At 41.8% G+C, this 24,456-nt stretch overlaps 3 protein-coding genes across 3 annotated transcripts; 1 reads left to right on the top strand and 2 right to left on the bottom strand.

The window, feature by feature from the left end:
- Positions 1-806: 806 nt before the first annotated feature.
- Positions 807-5,959, bottom strand: LOC306747960 (putative methyltransferase; the record flags this gene model as incomplete). The annotated part of the gene is made up of 6 exons (XM_079231067.1): positions 807-903; positions 1,184-1,321; positions 1,450-1,553; positions 2,815-3,031; positions 5,556-5,716; positions 5,849-5,959. The coding sequence occupies 6 exons, from the start codon at positions 5,957-5,959 to the stop codon at positions 807-809; spliced, it is 828 nt and encodes a 275-aa protein (XP_079087193.1).
- Positions 5,960-8,585: 2,626 nt separating this feature from the next.
- LOC306747656 (putative methyltransferase) lies at positions 8,586-10,518 on the bottom strand (the record flags this gene model as incomplete). The annotated part of the gene is made up of 6 exons (XM_079230725.1): positions 8,586-8,836; positions 8,993-9,130; positions 9,260-9,360; positions 9,849-10,065; positions 10,139-10,299; positions 10,408-10,518. 6 exons carry the CDS (start codon positions 10,516-10,518, stop codon positions 8,746-8,748), a joined length of 819 nt encoding a protein of 272 aa, XP_079086851.1. The 3' UTR covers positions 8,586-8,745.
- Positions 10,519-16,873: 6,355 nt separating this feature from the next.
- Positions 16,874-17,824, top strand: LOC306747864 (olfactory receptor 4B13-like; the record flags this gene model as incomplete). The annotated part of the gene is made up of 1 exon (XM_079230964.1): positions 16,874-17,824. One exon carries the CDS (start codon positions 16,874-16,876, stop codon positions 17,822-17,824), a length of 951 nt encoding a protein of 316 aa, XP_079087090.1.
- Between the last annotated feature and the right edge of the window lie 6,632 nt (positions 17,825-24,456).

Below are 24,456 nucleotides of genomic sequence, written 5' to 3'. Positions count from 1 at the left end.
AAATCAAAATTCAAGGCTGATTGCTCAGGTTCAAGGAGACCATCAAAACTGACAAGAGAGTCTGAAGATGTCTCAGAATGATGCTGATGCTGCAGAAAGGAGAGGACATTGTCTCAGCTCTGACACTAGCTCACACTATCACACTATCACACACACACACACACACACACACACACACACATATATATCTATCTATATATATATATATATATATTTATATCTATATATATCTATATATATATATATATATATATATATATATATATATATATATATATATATATATATATATATATATATATATATATATATAGTAGAAGAAGAAGAAGAAGATAATGCCAATCATCACTTTTGATCACATGTCTCCCTCTAGTGGTACATGGTGCGACCTCTCAAATACTACTCTTCTATACTTTGTTCACAGCGACCAATTAAATATTAAACTAAATAGATAATTTACATTAAGTGTAGCTAATGCATGAGAAGGCCTCACTCAAAGAAGTTCTGTGTACTTCCAAACAGTTCCACTGGTACAACCTCCCTCGGTGTAACTTTAAAGCAATGGCTTCAGAAAGCTGAGATTAAATGTATTCCACTCTCGTGAAAGTAAATAGTAGTAATTCCCAAAATTTCAAACAGATTCCTTGGCATTTGTGGGCAAAACAGAGCTTTGACATAAGTAGCAAACATCTAAAAAGTTAACTTGTCCTGTATTTAGACTTTTCATGCAGTAAAAGTTGACAAAAAACTGGCGGGTAGCACAAGGTTCTTCAGGACTTCGTTGAAACGGCGAGCGCTGGCTGGAGTCAGGCTTCCTGCGGTTTGCAGGCCAGGAGGTAAAAATACTTCACAGCCACCACCACCTCCGTCTCCACAGAGGTCACCCTCATTATGGACATCAACCTGGGGAGACAGCATGTCATCATTCAGTCGGGGGGGTTAGTATCACTTCCATCTCCAATATGCCAGTTTTTACAGATCTATTAAACATCCATTTAATAATGTCACTTTCGTCATATGTTGAAAGTATGTTTTGCTCCAGAACGTGTACATGAATGTAAAAATAAATACAATTCATAAGTTGGCACTGCTGATAATAATTTTAATAGAACATTTTCAAGCGTGCGTGATATGTTTGCATGTGTGCACTGCACTGCATGGATGCTGCCATTATGCGTTTCACCTTTGACAGACGTCTTGAGAGAGTGCCCTGGCTTTCTGCGGGTCCTCCTTCAGCATCGCCTGATAGCTGGAGAAAGACTCCACCAGCCCCATATAACTGGAAAGAGGCATAGGCCTTTCCACCCACACACACTCGTGCCTGTTACACATACAACAACACAGTCAATGTACATTTACATACATATCAAACACTCACTTACAGTTTCTTTTTTTTAGACCAACAATGGAATTTGCTGAAATTGATCAAACAAAATAGCATGCTCTCACCACTCCTTGTCAGGGTAAGGGATGGATCCATGGGCCTCCCGGTAAATCTCAATAGAGCTGGGACCGAGGTGGGCACTGCGGTAAGGCTGCAAGGCTGCATAAAACTGGTGAAACCAAGAGACAGGGAGTCATGGGATTGATCACCACTGTAATGTTAATAGCATTATACACATACACACACACACACACACACACACACACACACACACACACACACACACACACATATACACACATACATATATATATATACATTAACATGCAATTTAGTACATAGCTATATGTTTTTGTTAGTTTATTTTATCAACAATGTTTTTATGGTGTCCAACTCATAATCCACATTGCAACTGATTGCTACTAAGATAACTGTGGCCCTCAGGAAAATATTAATTTACTAAAAACCTCCACAAGATGTTGCTGTTGTTAAATTTTTGATTGATGGAAGACACCTCAGATGAAAAGATTATTAGATATCAACATTAAACTTGTTGATTACTTAGATTAGGACAATTGTTTAGTTTTTTTTCTCAAGTTTTCTGAAAATGTAGAATGAATTTGAATAGGAAGGAAACTGGAATGTTCTGTGGATGTAAATGCGACTGAAGTGGGGATTTGAGTCTGAGAAAAAATAGTTTTGAGGAAAAGGCCATTAAAGATATGTATTGTAAGATTACATACATTTTGAAGAAACTACAGATAAATAGGGTGGAAAAACTAAACCATCCTTCCCTAAAGTAAATTACTTAAATTAAGACAATCACTTTTTTGTATTACAAGTTTTGTGAAATTTGATGTCCAAATATGCTATTGATGCATTATTGAATGTTTATAACGCAAATAGACAAAGTATGTCAATAAAACACCTTCAAGTGTATTTCGAATGTCGTCTTTACCACTGGTCTGAAAGAAGCACCCAAAATCTCAAAATTAACGAGTGCGTGTTTTTGCCCTCCCCTTGATAGGCCAATAGAGGCCAAAATGAGGTGAAGAAGAGTGATGATGCTGGTACCAAACCCCAGCAGAGGCAAAGGGGGAGATACAATAATAGTATAAATATCCCTTTGTCTCTTTGTTTTCTACTACAATTACAAAGTGTACTTATATTTATATTAAATATATAAAAAATATGATATATATATTTTTCAGACAGTACCTTTTTTTCTACAATAATACATCTCAATTGCAGGCCTTGTCCACAGAACTCATGCCACAGTAAGAAAAGAAAAACAGGTGTCAATAATGAAATAATGATGGCAGTTGGTATTGTTCACACTGTTTCACACTTCCATGCATTACTGGCACACTCGGGAGGCTATTAGCAACACCTGTGCTTTAATTACAATCTGTGACTATTCCTGCAAGCACCTCTTTGCAGACTTGGTTGAGTGTGTGTGAGCAGCAGTCAGGGTAGTTGAGCTGCATGTCAATGGTGTAGTTGAGCAGAGCCAAGCAGCCACGGGGCTTCAGGACTCTGTGGGCCTCCTGGAGAAAGCGAGGTCGGTCGAACCAGTGGAAGGCCGACATGGCCGTCACCAAATCCACTGAGCCGTCAGCGAACGGCAGCTCCTCGGCCACGCACCGTCTAAAGATAGAACAGTAGCAACAGCCGAGTCAAACTCCTGACCACCGCCGACAGCAGGGTGACATGAGAGAGGCTTTCAGGTACCAGCTCTTGAATTGTAAACCCGCTTTTTGAATTCAATGTGTAAATTTCCAGTCTCACAGCTCACCAAAAAGAAAAGAAAAAGTAGCTTCCAGACCGCCTGGATCCCAACTGCAGTAAATATTCCCGGCTTTCATTTGCTTCAATCACTGATATTTTTGTGACATGCGTCCACGTGGGCTTTTAGTTCCAATCAAACTAAATTCTTGTATCAAATGACATATCAATAACAAATTAATCATTGGATCTATGGCTCTGAGACAGCTAACAAAGCTCATTTTAGGGCAACCCTGCATACCAACACAAGGCCTTTTTTTTAAGCTCTTTAAAACCCACCTGTCCGTCAGTGATGGGCCTATTTGGCAAACCTGAAAAGGAACAGGGGTGAAAGACTAAATAGAGAAATGTGGTGAAAATGAGCATGCCCAACAACATGGCGCAGCGAGAAGAAAACATTGTTCAAGTCAGTTTGATGAACAAAGTAAAACAGTGAGCAATGGACTTCATGTGACATTATTCAAAACTTGGATTACTTTTTTTTTTTTTATCAGTGGACCCTACGGATGAAAGCAATAATCAAGGACTTTATGACCGCTTCAAAGGTAGGGAGTCACCACATTTCTTCATCTTTGTATGCTGGTAATTCTGAATGAATAATACTTGTTGCTCATGCTTTCTGGGAAAAAATAATTGACAAAGAGGCGACACCCAATCAAAATGTTGCAGAGGTAACTCTGAATTAAGCAGCTACTGCTAGTGTCTGTAGTTAAAACCCTCTGCACTTTAATGCAGAGTAATGTTATGTTATGTTTTTTTTCTTGTTATGGGAAACTTTCATCCAATCACATTTGTTTTCTGTGTCTCTATGTCAGCAAAGCAGTTTAAGCAGGCCTTTGTAGAATAAAGTACACCGAGAGTGGACGTTGTGGTTTATTGTCATGGTCTTCAACAAATCAGATCTTTAGTTTGACAAGCTGAGCGGATTCTTTGACGTGCAGGGCCTGCGAAATGGCGTGGATGTGTATGATTGGTCAGTGGCCCAGCGAGACCATTAACATTCGCTGGGATTGGTCAGAGGGCCACGAAGCTATTAGAAACTTCTAGCTGCTACCTAGAAGCAAAAAGCTACGTTGCTGGTGGATTTACTGATGACTTGCTGGTGGATTTTACTGATGACACCTTTCGCACAGAGGATTACGGGCATGTGGTGAGTTAAATGCTGGCTGTGTTGCTGTTGCAGTCGTATTTAACAGCTGATAGAGTAATTTGAAGGCGCAGGTAGGAAATGCACGGCCCGTCACTGGTTAACAGAGCGCTACCTAGCTGCTAGCAGCTCAGTAGGTGTAAGAACAGTTCAGGCTGAAACATAGGAGAAGTTCTGACATTTTTTGTGTTTTGCTTTGTGTAGTTTTTTTAACACTCAATGGCTGAAGGACGCCTTTCTCACGGAGGGTTTTGGGCATGTTATTGGGACTAAAAGCGCACCGATAAACTGTACAACCGCGTCATTGAACTGTTTGTTAACAAGAGAGGAGGTTGCACTTTGTCTTTAAGTGAACAGCATGTGGTGAGTGAACTACTTTTGTGTTTTTACTTCTGCAGTAGCGTTGTGTTAATGTGTCTATGTTTTTTTTAATGATAGTTAATATTGTTCCTTCTGATCGTGGCTCGTGCTCTTGAGTGTGAAGTGTTTTAGTGCCGCGGTTTTGTTGGATTGTTTTGCCATGTTTTGTTATAACTAAATGTGACTGGTTCTTGTTAATTTGTTTTTGTTGATGTGGACAACATGCATTGTCCGTTAATGACGCAGCATCCCGTCATGAGCCTATTTATGTAAAGGATTCACATTCAATGTAGAATGGCACAATCAAGGTTTGGTCTGATCGTTAACTCCCCTTTGATTTCTTTGCATGCCTTCACAGTTCACAGGTCACAGTTTACTTATTAAGACTGTGTTTGTCACTTGTTGCCTTCATATTATAATCTGCACAAAGAAGCCACTCCACTTCATGAGAATGTATGTGTGGCAGCATTACAATTCTCAGCAACAAAATGTATAGCACTGAAATATATTTTTTTTATATTTCTTATTTAGTGTACCTTGTGTGACATGCCACATGTCTTATAAAGGATTTCACTGTCCTGTGCTGGCAGTACATTTCCTCCATTGTCTGGGCCTTACTGCATGACCGACTTTGCCCAGACAAGGGTCACGTTGTTCTTGCTTTGGCTAAGATCCAATAAAGTAGATTTTCAGAGCTGCAACTAATGATGTGATGTTAATGCTGTTGTCGTTGATTTTGACGTTATTATAAATATTCTTTAGTCAGGAATTATGGCAAAGATAAATAGTCTAATAGGAGACATAGGTTGCATTCAGATTGCATTGATGCATTTCCTCTGTAAAATCTTGGCTTAAAAAGATGATCAGGTCCATTCTTACCTATAAGTGATGTTTGGCTCTTTGGCATGATGTGAAGCCATTTCCAGCTGGGCAGGACTAACATCTGTCCCCACCACAGAGGCAAAGTGTTTGGCCAGCAGCAGTGTGCCCTGACCTGAGCCGCAACCGACATCCACTGCCAGCTCAAAGGGTTGACCCATCTGACAAAATGCTTTGCATGTTATATGAAATACTTGTCATGTTAGTTTTGCTATTATCCAATGACAATGGTAATATATTCTTGTTTAAAAAAAAGGTGTTACACAACCAAATACGACGATTTTTACAACTACCTGTTTTTCCAGGAAGTTGAGCACTTGTTGTATTAGATGATCTGATGGAGAGATCCTGTACTTCCAGTAGGATGAAGCATGTTCCTTTCCTTCGTACAGACGGTAAGCCATGGCTAGGTAATCCCCTCTCTCAACAGCTAATCCAGTATACGTTTAGAAAAGAGAATACAACAATGTATTGTATCTTGTGTTTTGTTATTGGATAAGAGGAAGTAACTTCCACATTGAAAATACTGTTTATTCTCTTCTGCCGGCAGTCTCACACACACACACACACACACACACACACACACACACACACACACACACACACACACAAGGGCAACAGGGGTGCATGGGAAAGGGAGGTCCCACTGCCTTCACTGGAACGTGGCATGTTTGACAATTAATTCAATTAAAGGGACAGCTCCAAGATCTTTCGGTTATTTTTCAGGATGTGGTATCGGTGTTTTACTTTTTTTTCTGTCCACGATCCTTTAACAGCGTTATGTTTTCAATGTAATCCATTATAATTATGTTGAATGGAAATCAAAGTCAAGCACACAGGGCTGTGTGAGCACAGTTCAGCTCATGTTATGGTATGCATTTCTGTCAGACGTAATAGAACCCCCCTGGAGATGATGAGGGCCATGTACGAATGAAGAGTGTTACAATAACATCCTGTGTGCAACTATCTTCTATCTGAATCTCAGAATCTGAAGCAATTTATTGCCAAGTATGTTTTCTACAAGGAATTTGACTCTGTGATTAGTGCATAACAATAAGTAAAGACATAATTCAAAACAAAAACGTGTACAGTTGTGCAGGGATGTGTAAATGATTGTCCAGGGGGTATAAGAGTCCGAGGGGCCCGATGTGGACTTCATTATTGTATTCCATAATCTCAAGGTACTCTTTACCAAGAACTGTCAATGTTATTCATTGTCAGTGTTGTAGAAACAGTCTGTTTCCTATTTGTAAAAAGCAGTACACTCAAAGACTTTGCAATAATGGTTTTATTGTTCAACCATATGAAAAGATGTCCCCATACAGTTGACTTTTTTTTCTTAGCATGTGCATACAATGAAAATATCTTCAGTAGATTGAATAACACAGAAGTGCTAATGCTAGTTAAAGATGTGCTAATGCGCTCTGCTAATGTTAGCTCTACAGGTTTTCTCATAGAAATGTAATGTATTAGAAACGTATATCTCCTTCCAACCTCTTCGGGTCACTAGTATCACTATTATACAACATTTACCATGACTAGCTCCAAATACACCAAACCAGCCAAGCCCGATATATCCCAAATCATCATACTTAAAGGTTAGTTACATCCAATGTAGTTTCAGTTAGACTTTTTTTTTTTTTTTTTTTTTTTTACTTTTACATTTAAAGTTGAGTGAGTGAGGCTATGTAACTTTTGCTAAAGAACAGCAATATTTGGCAAGTTGCAAAATAAAGGCACATTACCTTTCTAATATTTCTTTGTTAATTTCATTAAAGACATCAACATTAGAACATCTGGCTGAAAGCAAGTGGAACTGTACCCAAAATAGCAAACACTACAAATGCCTCACAATGAGGTACGCTGTCTACGTTTATCTGTTTTACCTTTGTGATAAAACTATTGAAATGTTTGCCTGTGACATGCTTCATGAGAGAAAAGAGTTTTAAAGTTGGCAAAATGACTCAATGCAGTTCTTCAGCAATGTCTACCTAAGGTAAACTAACATCAAACCCTGGAGTTAATTGGTTTGAACAAGGGTGCAACTTATATTGTTTTTTTTTATTTGGAAAAGAAAGAGGCCATCTTTTGGCTTAACAATTCCTAACTTATCATAACTCACCCTTTATGGTGTGAGGAACAAAAGGTTCATGCACAAGCCCTTATAGATGGTATTCGTTACCATTGTCCTTTTTAGGTCACTTTTTCACAATTTATCTTTACTATTGCACATTTTATGCTAATTTATACACTCCATAATACACCCAGTCTAACCAATGATGCCGATAATCAGTTGGACTCTTGCTGTGTTGTTTAACACCACAACTCTATTAGGAGTGTAATGAAATATCCATATCAATTGAGTGTCAAGTTTGTCAAAATTGGTTAAATGGATTAGGTGAGTGCCTTTGGTTTCCCAAGGACAACTATTGCTATGTTTCTGTATATATACACATGCATGTGCACCTTCTATCTCTCATTAATTGTTATAAAAAAGATAACACTTTAACAGGACAGATTTGTTTGCATTCCGTTTCTTTGTGAGAAGCTGTAGCGTGAACCCAAGTTACTTCAGCTTCATTTGCAGTGCACAAGGCGCGTATAACCTCTCCGAAGCGCCAAGCTGCCTTCTATCCCTGTGAGAAAGAACAGAGAATAAAGAAAGTGCACCGAAGCAGTAAAAACAAATAAATGGGCCACCAACTGTGACATGTTTTCAAGAGCTTGGCAAAAAAACAAACTTGACTTCTCGTTTAAACTAAAGCATCTAAGCAACCCTTCTGTGAAACAACAGGGATAGGTTTGTTATGTTTGAAGATAATCTCCAGTTGTGTAACTTCTCTCTTTGTTCAAGGGATCAGCTGATCTATTGGGAAACGCTTTAAGACAAGCAAAATACCGTTTGTCATCCATAAACTAGTCTCAAAGTTCTTCCTTAAGACAATAAATAAGCAGTGTGTTAAGGATTATATATTGTAAGTATTTTTTAAAGGTGCAGTACACAAGACATTGGGGAAACAAGAGTTCTACTCAGAAAAAAAAGAGTTTATTTAGAAATGTCCACATTCAACAAACACACTCCTTTGTGCATACATAACTGGACTGTTTTCAAGTTAATAAATTGCAGATTGCAGCATCTAAGGCCGGCAAGCTCTCTCTCAAAACACCCACCCAAATGCCACGCTGTTGGTTATCCTGGTTTTGACGCCAGGACGCAGAAATATTCCAGTTCATGCTCTACTTCAGTGTCAGGAGACATGACTCCCATCTCCTCCAGGAACCTGTGAAGCAGTGCGGTGATTGATATTCAGCTCAGTACTCAGTGGAGAACCACACAACGCTTAATATTTACCCCCAAAAAAAGGATCATTATAATAGCGAGCATGTACAATTTGTGTGTGTGTGTGTGTGTGTGTGTGTGTGTGTAGATAACCGACCTTTTCTGAGTCTTAAGCAGCAGTTCCTCAGCAGCCTTGGGAACTTTCTTCTTGTAACTTTGGAACATGGACATGCTCTCAATGAAACCCACCAGGTTCCTCACCGAGATTGACGACTGCACCGGAACCCTCTCAATCCTGTTGCATCATTATATTGATGTATTATGACACGTAAAGACAATCAAAGAATACTGGGGCCTGACCTAATCACATTTATTTTTGGTATTTTACTTGGCAGAGTTGCGATTTGGTTTGTGTGGCGCTTACCTCTCTTTGTCGGGGAAAGGGATGGCTGAGTAGAGCTCATCCAGCTTCCCCTCGGCTACGGTTACTCGAGTGCTAGTGAATGGCAATAGCACCTGCTTCACCTAGAAGTGAATTGCATATATATGTTCAAACCGTCCTATTTCCTATTGAGTTTGAGTTGCATGAATGCTGTGTCTGTCTGTCCGTGTGAATAATCAATAATAATAAAAACAGTCAATAAATGCGCTTGTGGCATTTGTGGATGATGGATCAGGGGACTGAGTAGGTGATAATAATACATGTAATAATATGATGGAAAGCAGGTGGTAGAAGGTTCCACTATCACAATTGTAATATTTGCACCGGTTGTGCTACAGTTTCATTCATTCATTTATTTAAAAACATTAAATACAAAAAGAAGACTAGTACGTCCTTTTGAAAGAGTAGTGAAAGTGTGCTTGTACCCATAACTATGGCATTCTTTCCAACAAAATATATTTGTACATGCATGACTTGTGGATGCATGGATCCGGTTAAACAGGTCTCCCGTGACAGTAGGGCATGGATCCGTTTAAACAGGTCTACCGTCACAGTATGGATCCACACCCACCTCTTCGTACAGGTGATTGAGTCGGTCTCCGCAGCCCTGGTAGCGAAGTCTGGTGCAAGTGTCGCTGAAGCCCAGCAGGGCCACGCAACCCCGGGGCTTCAAGACCCGATTTGCCTCGGCCAGGAAGCGCAACGGGTCGAACCAGTGGGCCGCCGTCGCCGCCGTCAGCAAGTCCACGGAGCAGTCCGGAAACGGAAGCTCCTCAGCGGTCCCCTCTCTGCAGTAAAGTGTGGCAGTGACACTTAATTCGTCATTCTTTATTATTATAATAGTTGGCACGTCACTCCTACCTGTAGGTGATGTTGGAGAACCCCGGCACGGCCCTGGCCTCCTCTAGCTGACACTCACTGACGTCGATGCCCACCACTTCCTGGAAGTACGGCGCTAGGACCCTCGAGTTCTGGCCCGTCCCGCAGCCCAGGTCCACTGCCAGCCCGTGTGGCTGCCCCTTCTGAGTGAGGTTATTGTGCAAAACATAATGTTGAATCATGCAACATTGTTCTGTGCATCAGAATGAATGCACTGCGATGATAACACAGTTTATTTGGCCACGGCATACCTTTTTATCGAGGTATTGCAGAATGATGTTCTTGATCTCCTCTGGAGGTGTGAAGCGATACTTTTGGTAGGTGGAGGCATGATCCTTCCCCTCAAACAGCCGGTATGTCATGATGGGGTTTTTCTTTCTACTCTTCTCTTTCTGTGCTGCTGTCAATTCTCTACCTCTCTGGCCCTCTCTGAAAGCAATCTCCTTTGTTTGGTTTCCTTTTGCTTGTCCTCTCCCCTATTTTTCCTGCTGCTGCTCTCTGTCTGCACTTTCACACACTCTGCACTCACTTCAGCTGCAGATTACAAAAGCAATGACTAACTGCCTAACAGCCTTTAGCTTAACCCTTTAACGTTCAGAGAATTTTCTATAGGTTGAGACTTGACAGCTGCATGTTGAGACAATAATGAATTATATTGTGAAATCACAATTACAAAACACATTGGATCTCAGTCTCACTTCTACAAGCGCACCGATATATCCGCCTGTGCCTCAGTCTTTCGCTTTGAAGCACACTTTTGTGGCACAGCTTGGTTTGTTGTCATATCCCTTTTAGTACAACGTCCATTGAATGAGCAAACCATGAAACATTTGTCATAACCCACATGATCTCACATGAATGCGGGAAATGACCACAACCACCCAACAGTGCATCACCACAGAAATAATTTACCATTACATAACCACACAGTTAGGTTTTGCACAAAAAAACACATCATGGTTGGGCTTGAAATAGCTACGTGAACAAAGTACAATATGTTGACACATCATGAACATCAATTCACATTAACTCAATAACACTTTGAAAACACTGGTCTTGGTCTCTGAGTTGATGTCCTCCTCCCCTACCACCTGACATAGTCTTTCTCACTGTTTTTTGTACATTCACGTGGATGCGTTTTTTTGTGTGTGTCCACCACAAAAAAGAATCCTGATTGTCTTTCATCGCTTTCATTGCTTGTGCTTGTGTCAGGAGATCGTGGTCACTTCACGTACTTCTGTGTGATCAGGCTGGTCGTCACAGTCAAGCATGTGCGAGGTCACAAGGTCAGCCGTCTCTGTTTTTGCAAACCAACGACTAACTTCTTGCTGGCTACACTTGTGTGTTTGTTTGTTCATTCTCTTGACCATTTGCGCAACAGAAAAACATCTTTGTTTTGGCTTTGGTTACCCAGGGTGGCGCTCCGGGGCTGCAAGGCTTGTTTAATTGTTCTCCTGGGATAATGGAGATAATGGCCTGTTGACCATTTCCAGCTACATTAAGGACCTTGGAAAAATTAAGCCTACACTGTGACATCCCATGGGCTCTCATTAGTGTCGACTGCATCAAATGTTGCATCAGAGGCGTTGAGCGAAACCCATTATTATATTATTATCTAATGTCACTGAAAGGAATCTCAAGCCACAACACAGCGTAACTATCCCTCAAGCACTGCTATCGGGGCAGTGGTGGGCATTAAGGAGGCCTGAGGGACCAATACAAGTACAGAAACCCTACATCCCTCATGACTTGCGTGTGTCTGTGACCAGTTGTTGTACGATACAAAAAATAAGCAAAATATTACATTACATGCGTTCCATAATCATTTGTTTTCTTCTGATCCTGAGTAATTCTGATTGGTACACATGGGTGTACAGAAGTTATTGTTGGATACTTGTTCATGTGCAGCTTGAAGCAATTATTTGATAATCAATCATTTCTAGAGATAAATCTTTCTAATTACAATTCTCGCACACTACTACATACACACATACACACAAACACATGTTCATTATGTTCAAAGTAATTTGCTGAAACCTTTAACCTTTTAAGCCCCGTTAAGCATCAAGGCATTTTTTTAGGATTTAGCTCGAAATAGCATACCCAAACTAAAAAGGGTGTATCTCTGCAACCACAAGGGCTATATGAATCATTTTGGTGTTATAATAAAGGCAACCCATGTGAGCTTTTGGTCGGATGTGTAAATATTAGTATATATGTTGCTGGCTAAGAGTAGATAAAGATTGAAACACAGAACAAATAGAAGTTCCAGGTCCGCCTATAGAAAAAAGCACTTTCAGGATGATTATCTCCTTGAAATGATGCTTCACTAAGCCCTGAGGCTCTCCCAAATCATAGCACAATATGTGAACAGTCTCTCTGCACTGTTTTCACTTGAAAAAGTGAAGCAGAACAAAGTCAGATTGGGTAGAGTACAGAGAGAATTCAGGCGAGGTTTCCAAAATTTGCATTTCGGCACATTTGCGCATATTTTCTGTGACATTTGAATTTTTTCATGTAGCAAACCTTATATTTCACTTTCATATGACTAATGGTGTTAAATAAACTTGTATCAGTGTGGATTTACTGGGGGAAATGCATTTTTTCAACAACAAAAAAATAAAGTTTCAAAATGTGCTGACTCAGCGATTTATGTTGCTGTGTTCTTTGGTTCGTATCTCGGTGATGCTTTGCAGCAGAGGGATTTGGTGAATAGATTTGGAATCTGTGTGTCATTGTCTTGCTTTTTGCTGTTTGTCTTTTTCTGATAGCGCCAAGCTACGGGCTGCTAGTTCCGGAAACATGCAGAGTGGGCTGACTAAAATTATAACTATTTTATTTTAATAATTATTTTAGTTGGTGTTTGAGTTATGTTGAAATGGCTGACTAATTATTGTAGACCAGGTTCTCTTGTTTAATTTGATGTGTAGTATCAATATATTTGTTCATGATTATTGGAATGTTTTACACAGTTTAATTAAAATTAAAAAAAAAGGACCTTTAGAGGTCCATGCGGGGCTTAAAGCTGGTTTGGCTCAAGGTGTTTTTATCTGTATTTGTTAAAAAGTGTTTGAAGCCTGTAAGTATCAGAGATGAATGCACAACCTACTGGACTTGTGTGTTTGTTTCTTGATTTATTAATTTTCCAAATGAAACATCCTTAAAAAAGGAAAAAATATAGGTCCCAACAAATCCCATGAAAACGAGTCAATCGATCCTCATAGTAGCTGGTTGTTTGTGTTAACAAGGTCTGATATACCGTTGTCCAAAACTATTACTTAACACATCAATGACCAGCATTGTTGGACTGGGGGACATGTTCCTTCATCACAATGAACATTTATTTTGGCCCAGTGATACATACACAAGCCTGCTGCTGTGCACAGAATATGCCTCAGTTAGCTTCAAATTAAGCGATTGTCACATCATATCAAAGCCTCTGAAAACCCTTTCATGACTGCAAAAATAATGTGAGGCTGTGTAATTACACGGCCTCATCCGCCTTGTGAGTCACTCGGTAAACATGAGTGGTGAGTCAAGTTAACGTCGACCACGCTCTTTTCTTAAACCTTATACTCATTTGTTTTGTTGCCTGAACCTAACTTCCCTGAAGACAGAGGTTTATTTTGAAAAGACACAATGCATGTTACAATTGGAAACTGACAGACCGGCCCCGTCAGTGAGACTGCACTGGTTGTAACATGAGGTAGACAGCAAACCAAGCTCCCTTTAATATATATGTGAGTCAGAATATAACTGTATGGCCTTGAATCTTCAATGAAGTGCATCTAGTCGTAAAAAGTGAGTGAAACGAAAGAATACAAATACATTACAGCTTCTACTACGGCCATGCTAGCAGCTTTGTGAGGCTGTACTTCATGGGTGAAGCAATACTTTGAGCTAAATGCAAACATCACCATGCTAATATGCTCACAACAACAGTGCTAACATGTTGGTGTTAAGCAGGTATAATGTTGACCATGTACTACATCATGCCAGCCGCACAACAATTTAAGCTAAGGCTGGGAATTTCATGAAGACATGGAAAGTCTTCTGGTGTCCTTATAACCAAATGAAAGTCTGTTGTGACCATAGACCATTGATGGGCCGTCAGGGCCAGCTAAGCCTTCCCTGCTGGCCTAAACAGAATCACAAAGTTATAGCTATTTTATAATTTAATTGTTTTTCACAAATACACTACATGTATTATAATTATTTTTCCCTCCTAGCTTATCTTCTCATTGCACAGCTCCTGTCTTCCTCTGTTGCTCTGTTTCCAGCCTGCAGCGTTGCTTCCATTGCAGGTTTTTTTAAAGGAGAGCTCTTATCCAATCAGATTTCACCTCCTATGTCTCTATGGAAGCAGAGCGGCTTCAAGCTGGCCTTTTCAGATTAAAGTACATGGGGACGTGATTGTCATAGTCTTCAACTAATCAGATCTTTAGTTTGACATGCTGGGTGTATTCTTTGACGTGCCAGCGCCTGCGAGCCGGCGTCAGCACTAACATGCCCTGTGATTGGTCAGTGGGCCAAGTGTGAGCAATAACATGCGCTGTGGTTTGTCTGTGGGCTAGCGTGACTTTAGTCAACAGAAAGCTACCTAGCTGCGAGCAGAACTCAGTAGTAGTAAGAGAGTTTAGGCTGAAACATAAGAGGTGTAGTTTTTTAAACACCCAATGGCTGAAGGAGGAGGAGAAACAGACTTGCTGGTGGATTTACAGACAGCGCCTTTCTCACGGAGGGTCACAGGCATGTTTGGCGGTGACGATCCTAATATCGACTGCCACTGTCGAGCGGACATTTTCAGCCCTAAAACGGGAGGCTTGACGGTCCTCACTGGCGTCCATGGCCATCGAGAAGGACCTGTTACGTGAACCTCTGAACAACCACAAAGAGAGGAGGATGGACTTTGTCTTTAAGTGAGCAGCATATGATGAGTGAACTGCTTTTGTGTTTTTACATCTGCAGTAGCGTTGTGTTAATGTGTCTATGGTGTTTGTAACGAATCTCCGTTACCACTGCGAGTCTTGGGATGATGTGGACTACATGCATTGTACGTTAATGACACAGCATCCCGTCATGCGCGTAATTATGTATACGATATCAGACGCCGCAGAAGGCCTAGGTAGAAAATGCACGGCCCGCCACTGCCATAGATTGTAATAAGTGGACATAGCTGTTGTCACATCACCCATTGGGTTGTGGACTGTGGTTTTGAAGCCTCCAGTTTGGCATTTTGGCTAAAGCCATCTTGGCTTTTTGCAACTAGTGAACTGAAGTGACCATATTTGGACTGCGGAGGAAGCCGTGGCAGAGATGCCATATACAGCTCTTGTAGCGACCTGTCAATACCCATGTAGCCCCGCCCAAAAGCATCTAAATGGGACCAGAATTTACTAAATGAACATCATGCTGTATTGAAGAACACTTAAAACTAGAGATTGAGACCATAAACGTGTGTTTACAATGTTTTACTTAGGGAATAAATTAAGTGAGAAGTAGAGTCCTTTTCTCATAGGCTTCTATAGTATCATACTTCTTTTTGCAACCAGAGGAGTTGCCCTCTGATGGCTATTAGAGAGAATGCAAGTTTAAGGCACTTCCTCATGAGCTTCTCCTTTCAGAACTAGCGTAACCAGTATAAACCTTCCACTGGAGCATTAAATTGTCCGTGCTTGCTGCTTCCTTGCTGGTGTTGTGAGACTCAATCACACGAGAGCAACCAAACGAGGCATAAGAGACCTCAAATACCACTATGCATTTTGTACTGAATTAAATAATGTGAAAGTGAATGAGTTATACAAATGCTGTAGAAAGAAAATATATAACTCAACAATTACAGATGGTGTGTTTACGTGTGTCTGCGTACTCCATAACTTTTTTTAGTGATCACTAAGGCCCGTCATAATAGTGTGCAGAGGGGTCCTTTATATACCTTACACCACTGGTTTTGCAACTGGAATGTATAGTTTGAATCCAGAATGTGGCCTTTGAATTGATTTATTCTGTCAATGTGTTGTTGATTAAACTAAAAGTTGTATCTGATGTAATTGATCATTCTTCATTCAAATCTTAACTCGCAGAACTCAGTGGGAAAACTGTAAATCAACATTGGCCAGATATTGTCGTTAATCAGTTTGTTAGAAATGGACACTGAACTATTCATCTACGAAGCAATCTTCATCATCAGCAAACATTTTGGTATCTTCATCATCGAATCCCCATGCCATTACAAAGGGAAAATCAATAATTGGTGGATGTGTGTTGCATACACATTTCCTATAGATTCCCCATTGAGTGATGACTGCAGTGACATAATCATGTGTGACAAGATATACAGGCTCTCCGCTGCTCCTGTGAAGCCACGGCAGGTATACCTGCGCTCCACACAGAGGACACACTCAGCATAAACAATATTCAGGACTTGGTGATTTGCTTCAGTGTTGGATTTAAACAGTAAATATAAGTGTCTCAAGCCATTCTGATTTAACATACTTACTTTTTTACTTGTTGTTGATTATGATTACATGTTTCTTCCTATTTTTCACTGTGTTATCTGGTTTGATTGAGTGCTTCCCAGATACCCGTCACTGCCTTAGTTAATGTCAAAACCAACTCTTAACTAAACAGGTAACAAGGACTCCTGCATTGTAACCGCCGACAGGATCCAGCTGTAGTCTTTATTCATCAAACGATTTCATTTATTCTATGGCCTAAATGGAAAACAGTACTTTCCCTCCTTATTTCAACCTCACCATGTTTGTGAACATTGGCAACTACCGCTACCCAGCATTTGTCCTGTGTCTCCTGTTGTACACTTTCATTGTCTTAGCTAATTTTGTGGTAATAGTGTTGATATCACGAGAAAAAACTTTACATGAGCCCATGTATATTTTTATCATGTGTCTTTCTATTAACTCTCTGTATGGCTCTGCTGGCTTCTTCTTCAGGTTTCTGAGAGACCTGCTGGCTGATACTCATTTGATCCCACGCACAGCTTGTTTTGCTCAGATCTATGTCATTTACACCTATGCATCCTATGAGCTCACGCTGTTAGGCATTATGGCCTATGATCGTTACGTCGCTGTATGTCAACCTTTAAATTACCACAACATAATAACATCCAAGATGGTCTCCAAGTTGATTGCATTTGCATGGATTTATCCAAGCTTTTCTGTTGCAGCTTGTGTTCATCTGGCCTCCAGACTTCCTTTGTGTGACAATAAGATACCGAAGGTATTTTGTGCCAACTGGCCTGTTGTAAAATTGTCGTGTTTCAGTACTGTGACTAATAACATTGTCGGCATGTTTGTGTCCACAAGCACCGTCTTTCTGCCCCTGGCTTTTGTCATGTATACATATATTCAAATAATTCTCATTTGTAGGAAACGCTCTGCAGAATTCAAGCGCAAAGTCATTCAAAACTGTCTGCCACACATTGTTACATTCGTCAATTACTCCATCACTGTGTTTTGTGATGTTGCTCTGAGCAGAATTAATCTTGAAGCACTGAATCCATTTCTAGCAATATTTCTGTCACTCGAGTTTGTTGTGATTCCTCCCATTGTGAATCCTCTTGTGTATGGCCTGAAGCTACCCAAAATTCGAAAATGTGTGTTAAATATGTTTTCATGCTCAAAGCCAGAGAGAACAAGCCAAGAAAAATAAAAGTGGCATGTGCCGTTTCCATTAGTAAGGAGTCTGATCTAGACTAAGGTGTTTTATCATCAATTTTAAACTGGCTGCAACAATGACGTGTTACATAGTAAATTACCTTGTTCTAAATCAATGTGTAGAGATATATGTATTTTGTTTTCTGTTGATCATTAAAAAAAACATAATCACTATTCAGTGTTGTAATTAAATCAAATATACGTATTTTTCAGGCACTCCTGAGTTTGTCATAATAAGTGGGCTTATTGTATGACATACCAGTGTCATTGTTATGTCAAAATAATGAGCTTTGAGAGTTTTAAAGTTGTTTAAGATTGTCTAACAAGTTAATGGTTTTATACAATATATTGGATGTATTAATAATTTATTTCAGAAGCTATTTTAACATTTTCAATATTGAACACAATACATTCTCCCATAAGTTTACTGTGGGAGAATATAGTAGACTGTGCCACTTTGCATACAATTAATACTTTGAAGGGATAGGGGAACAAAAGAAAGTGTAAATAATGGAGTAAGAAATAACGGCCAGGATACCAGGGGTCTCAAACTGGCGGCCCACGACATAATGCCAAACTATTTTTTAAATAATTTTCTTTTTCTTCATATAAATTCAAACTACCCCTTAATATACAATTGAAATAAAAACAACTTTTCATTTTTATTTAGTTTGTCTCAAAAAAATGACATGACCGGGCAGTTTTGGATAAGAAGCGAGCAGGTTACAGGGCAGCTGTTTGCAGACCCCTTCTCAGCAGATGTGGAGAGAGTCCCGAGTATGTTGCAAATGGAACTTATTGACTTGCAGTGCAACAGTGATCTAAAAGCAAAATGCAGAGAGGCAATAGGAAAACCAGACATGACTGGACAATTTATGAGAGAATCACCTCCATCCTTCCCTGAGCAGACAAAAGTGGTCAGTTGGGTAATGTGCCTTTTTGGAAGCACATATCTGTGGGAGAAACTTTTCTTGACTATTAACTTTAATAAATGTACAGGTCCAGGCTTAGTGATGCCTATCGTGAAGCTGTACTCAGGGTTTCTACTGTGACCTGGATCAGGGTTTCCACTGTGACCTGGATCAGGGTTTCTACTGTGACCTGCGAACAGGTGTCTGGCAAGAAATAGAATAAAGTACAAATGTATTCAGGGTTGGTTCGGTGCAATGTTTCAAAAAGTTATTTTTTTTAAATCAAATATGTTTGCACTGTTAAAAGCTAATATAAAAATGTATAGAAACTGCTGGTTGCCTTTTTTTAATGACGAAAATATGTTATTAATGTAAAAGTAAATAAATAAACTTTCAAAATGATTGCGCTTTCTGTGTGGCCCTCGTATGAGATCACAATACCAGCGATGACCCCAAGCCAAATTGAGTTTGAGACCCCTGACGTAAACCTTTTATGATCCCTATTCAAACAGTTTTTCTGCTGTAAATATTTTAAATGTAGTACATATTATGGCAAAACGGGGGGAAAAGCGGAGCAGACAGAGCACACGGTTGGCAGATCTCCAAGATCAGGTTGGGGGAGGTGATCGAGGGAGTCTACTTCCCGGTTCAGGTGCTGCAGGCAATTGGCAAGTAGCATTGGTCACACCTGCAGCCAATCAGAGGTAGCATATCTTCTCATAGTTGGCAAGCAGCAGGGGGAAGACAGACTGTACAGGAGGCTACGTATATCTCTTATACCTCTAGAGAGGAGCCGCAACGGATGTGAGGTAAACCAGTGCACTGACCTCTCTCCTCTGCTAGGGCAAAGGAACCGCCTCACACCAGGCGTAAGACCAAAGACTCCGACCAGGAGGAATCTTTTGTTGAGTTTGACACCATCCCCCTTTAAGCTAAGCCTATTTATTAAGGGACACTTTTAGTTAAATTACTACTATTTCTGAGTCTCCTGTTTTATTGCTAAATCTTGCCTCCAAGTCATATGGGTTGCCACAGTATGATAAATCCATTAAATGATAACAAAATTGTCGAGTTCGCTTCATAGCGCGCGTGAGACAGACTGTGTAGCAAAGCCGACATGTTTATTCCGAGCTCACCCCATGTCTCAACCCCGCCCCACACATTCACTCCCTCGTCTTATTGGTCTACAGCCTACCAACCTAGAGCATCCTATTGGTTACACATACATGTCAATCAACTGTTATGAGCAACATAGAACAGTACCACATCTTCCCTTTTTAAGATAACAAAGAATAAATTGTTGTTCCAATCAGACCATTCAAACCCTATAAGGAAAACAATGTTAGGCACTTTGGTGAGCATTGGAACTAGTATGAAACAAGTGTATTAATTAAACAACTGCAGTTCCCTGAATTTTCACATTGTAACATTAAGTGTTTTAACTAACCTTATTAGCTTCAACTAAGCCTTCACATAACCATGACACCATAACACAACAATAACTCAACATATATTTCAAAGATTTCTTTCATTTCATATCAGTTCACAAGTTAAGCCTATCGGGCTTAATGATGGCTCTCCCAGACCTAGTTCTGAGAGTGGGAGACTCTGCAGGTAACACTGGCGGTGTCACAGCAGGTGACATGGAAGCCTGCTCTGACATGTGCTGCTCTGGTGATGTCCTCTCTTGTGTAGGCTCCTGTAGAGGTATCAGATGCAGACGGTTACGTCTCACCACCCCCTGAGGTACATCCACCAAATAAGATCTAGGAGTAGAGTGTTTCTGGATCACAGTTCCAGACGTCTTAGCGTTGGTGACCCATACATGTTCTCCTGGTGACAAGACGCTGTGCATTTTTGCACGGTTGCGCCTGTTGTAATGTGCAGCATCTGACATCCTCTTCTCCTTTTCCTTCCGAGCCAGTGCGCAGCTGTCAGGCAGTGCAGGGTCCAGATGAGAGGGAACAGTTGGCACCGTGGTGCGTAAACGTCGGCCCATGAGAAGCTGAGCCGGGCTGTATCCATTCTGAAGAGGAGTGGCTCTATAAGCGAGTAGAGTGCCCGTTCTGCTTCGCCGTTACTTTGCGGGAACCTCGGGCTGCTGGTGACATGTTTGAATCCGTATGCAGCTGCAAACAAGGCGAAGGCCTGTCCAGAAAACTAAGGTCCGTTATGTGACATCAATACCTCTGGGATGCCATGGTGAGCGAAGATTGACTTTAGATGAGTGACGATGTCGGTGGACCTGGCGTGGGATAAGAGAGCAATTTCAATATATCTCGAGAAGTAGTCGACGACAAGTAAGTACGTCTTACCAAACAGTTCAAAGAGGTCCGCCCCCAACCTCTGCCATGGTCGGTCAGGGTGCTCTGAGGGCATGAGCGGCTCATTGTGATTGTGTCTCTCTCGTATGCATGTTCTGCATTTGAGTACCATGTCATTTATCTGCTGACTAAGTCCCGGCCACCATACAGACTGGCGTGCGCGCGCTATACATTTCACGACACCTTGGTGTCCTTCATGCAGCTTGGCCAGCACATCATTCCGCAGCGTTGCCAGCCGTGAGTCTTTTAGGAGCAAACCGTCTTCCACTGTGAGTGTGGCTCGCTCTAGCCAGTAGTTTTTCAGCACTGATTCCTGTTTGTCATGCGCTGGCCATCCTTCTCTGCACAGCATCATGACCCGTGAGCAGACATTGTCAGCATTGAGCTGCTCTTTCAGATGTTCTATGTATGAGGGGCTGGCAGGCAGATTTTCAATGATAAAGTCCACATAAATGTTTGTGCTCTCCCTCAGTTCGTTTTCATCTGGGGACATGCTTGCTTTCACAGGCGAGCGTGACAGTGTGTCTGCTGTCCAGAGTGACTTCCTTGGTGCATGTATGATTGTATATGAGTAGCGCATGAGCCTCATTCTGAAGCGCTGGATTCTTGGCGGCAGAAGATCGAGTGCTTGGGCTCCAAGAAGACTGAGAAGAGGCTCATGGTCGGTCTCCAGGATGAAATGCTTTCCCAGAAGGTAATCCCGGAACCGTTCACAGACCCATGTGAGGCCCAGAGCCTCCTTTTCAACTTGTGCATAGCGTTATTCAGTTGGAGAGAGTGACCGCGATGCATAAGCCACAGGACCCCATTCACCGTTCACCTTCTGGAGAATAACGCCTCCCAAGCCATACGAAGATGCATCGGCTGATACTTTAGTGTCCCTGTTTGAGTCATACATGGCCAGAGGAGAAGCAAGTGCCTCCTTCAGCTCCTTAAACGCCATTACCTGGTCCGTGTCCCACACCCAGCAGTTCTTTTTCGAGAGGAGGTTGCGGAGTGCTTTGTCTTTTTCAGCCAGCTGAGGAATGAATTTTCCCAGCTGGTTGACCATGCCGAGAAAACTCCTCATCTCACTCACATTTGTGGGCTCCTTCATCTCCGTGATAGCCTCTGTCTTCTTCGGATCGGGCCGGATGCCCGTGGCTGAGATGATGTGGCCCAAAAAGGCCATCTCGCTTTTGGAGGTCACACGTTTCCACATTCAGGGTGATGCCTGCTTTCTCTACTCTTTGTAGCACAGCATGGAGTCGAGTGTCATGCTCGTCTTGGTCCCGCCCCCACACTGGTTAGTCATCAATGTGGCAGACCACACCCTCCAACCCCTCTGTAACTTCCGCCATCATGCACTGAAAGAGTTCGGGTGCCGAGTTGATGCCGAAGGGAAGGCGGTTAAAGTGGAACCGCCCGAAGGGTATTATGAATGTGGTGTACATGACTGACTCTTCGGCTAAGGGGATCTGCCAGAACCCCATGTTAGCATCCAATTTACTGAACACCTTTGCTCCGGCTAGCATTCCAAAGGACTGATCCACAGACGGCAGAATGTACTTTTCACGGCACACATACACATTCAAGCCAGTATAATCCACACACAGTCTCAGGCGTGTACTGCTTTTCTTTGGTACGATCACGATACCGGCACACCAGTCTGTTGGGTCCTTCACACGGCTGATGACGCCCAGCTTCTCCATTCGCTGGAGCTCTTCCTTGACTTTCCCCACCAGCGGCAGGGGAATTCTCCTAGGGGTTTTCAGTGAGAAAGGCACAGCATTTGGTTTAAGTTTTATGTGATAGGCCCGTTTCACCTCACCTAGCCCACTGCACAGTCTAGGGTACGTCGACTTGAGAGTTTCCAAATCTATGCCGTCAACACGTTTGAGCAGGCCAAGGGTTGTAATGGCTGGAAATCCAAGCAAGGGCGTACTCAGATTTTTGACCACATAAACCTTCTGCATGGTCTGTTTGACTCCACTACTCAGCTGCATACTGGCGAACCCTGACACATCCAGCGGCATCCGTCCCAGACCAAGCAAAGGGTCTCTCTGCTTTCTGGAGAACAGACTGCTGCGTACCGGAAAATATGCGGTTAATATCAGTCTGTGACACAGCAGTGACATCCTCTCCGGTGTCGAGTTTGAACCTGATTGTGGTGTTCATTATTCCTATGTTAGTGGTCCATGCAGCTTTGTCGGACGTCACAGAACCCAGAAAGAAACTTTCATCCTTCTCCTCCATCTCAATACCGTCCACATTTTCGCCTGCACGACAGACATGCTGAAAGTGACCTTTTTTTCCCACATGAATGACATTTTGCATCATTGGCAGGGCACTCATGTCTAGGGTGAGGTGAGCCACCACATTTGTAGCACTGGGAACTATGTGGATGTTTACTCTGGCTGCCGAAGTGTGGCTTTGCTCCATCACTTTTGTATTTGTTAAACTTGGGCTTCTCTTTTTGCTTCCTGCCTTCGAACACTCTGTCCACAGTGGCTGCATCCATCTGCACTACACTACTGGCATCACTCCTCAATGGGTTTTGTTGCTTTTTTATCTCCTCTGATTGTCTTGCCATGTTAATGGCTTTTTCCAGGTTTAAATCCTTCTCCATCTGCATGCGTTCGGAGAGCCTTGCATCAGCCAGTCCCACTACAATCCTATCTCTGATTAGCTCGTCATGCAATGTCCCATAATTGCAGTGCTCTGCTAATGCATGTAAGGCAGTTACAAAACCGTCAACTGTTTCATTTGCCTCCTGTTTGCGCATGTTAAACCGTGCACGCTCATACACGATGTTCTTTCTAACAATGAAGAATGACTCCAATCCGTCTCTCACTTTTGTGTATACATGCTGGTCTGTAGCGCTTAGTTTTAAGCCTCTCAAGACGTCATCTGCGTCGTCTTCCATGCAGTATATCAAGGTATTCACCTGGTTGACTTCGGAGCTTGCAGACAGGTTACTTGCCTGACGGAATCTCTCAAATCTCCGAATCCATTTCGTCCAGTCGTTTGGCTTGGAAAAATCAAAGGGCTCAGGCGGCTGGATGCTAAACGTAGCGCTGGGAGCGTTAGCCGCCATGCGTAGCAGCTCGTTATAGAGCTCTCAAGTGTCACGCATTGAGCTTGACTGTCACGCATTTCGGTCTTAAGTCACGCCCTCCCGCCACACATCGTATTTCTCACGCTGAAAAAAAAACTCGAGGCTATTTAATGTGCTGCAGCGCACAAACATGACCTGGTTGCGCTGCCCTCACCATGGAGGAATGAAGCACGTCTCCCCCGATTCCCCTGGAGTTCTGCCGCGAGGTGCCACTCATCAGCCAATCAAAAAAAAGAAATGGGCTACACGAATAGCCAATCAGAAAAACGTATCTGTTGTATCTGGGTGAAATGTA

Source organism: Taurulus bubalis, assembly GCF_910589615.1.
Source record: "Taurulus bubalis genome assembly, chromosome: 15".
Classification (NCBI taxonomy): Eukaryota; Metazoa; Chordata; class Actinopteri; order Perciformes; family Cottidae; genus Taurulus; species Taurulus bubalis.
Note: the sequence above shows the minus strand (reverse complement) of the source record. Positions and strands in the feature narration are given on the sequence as shown.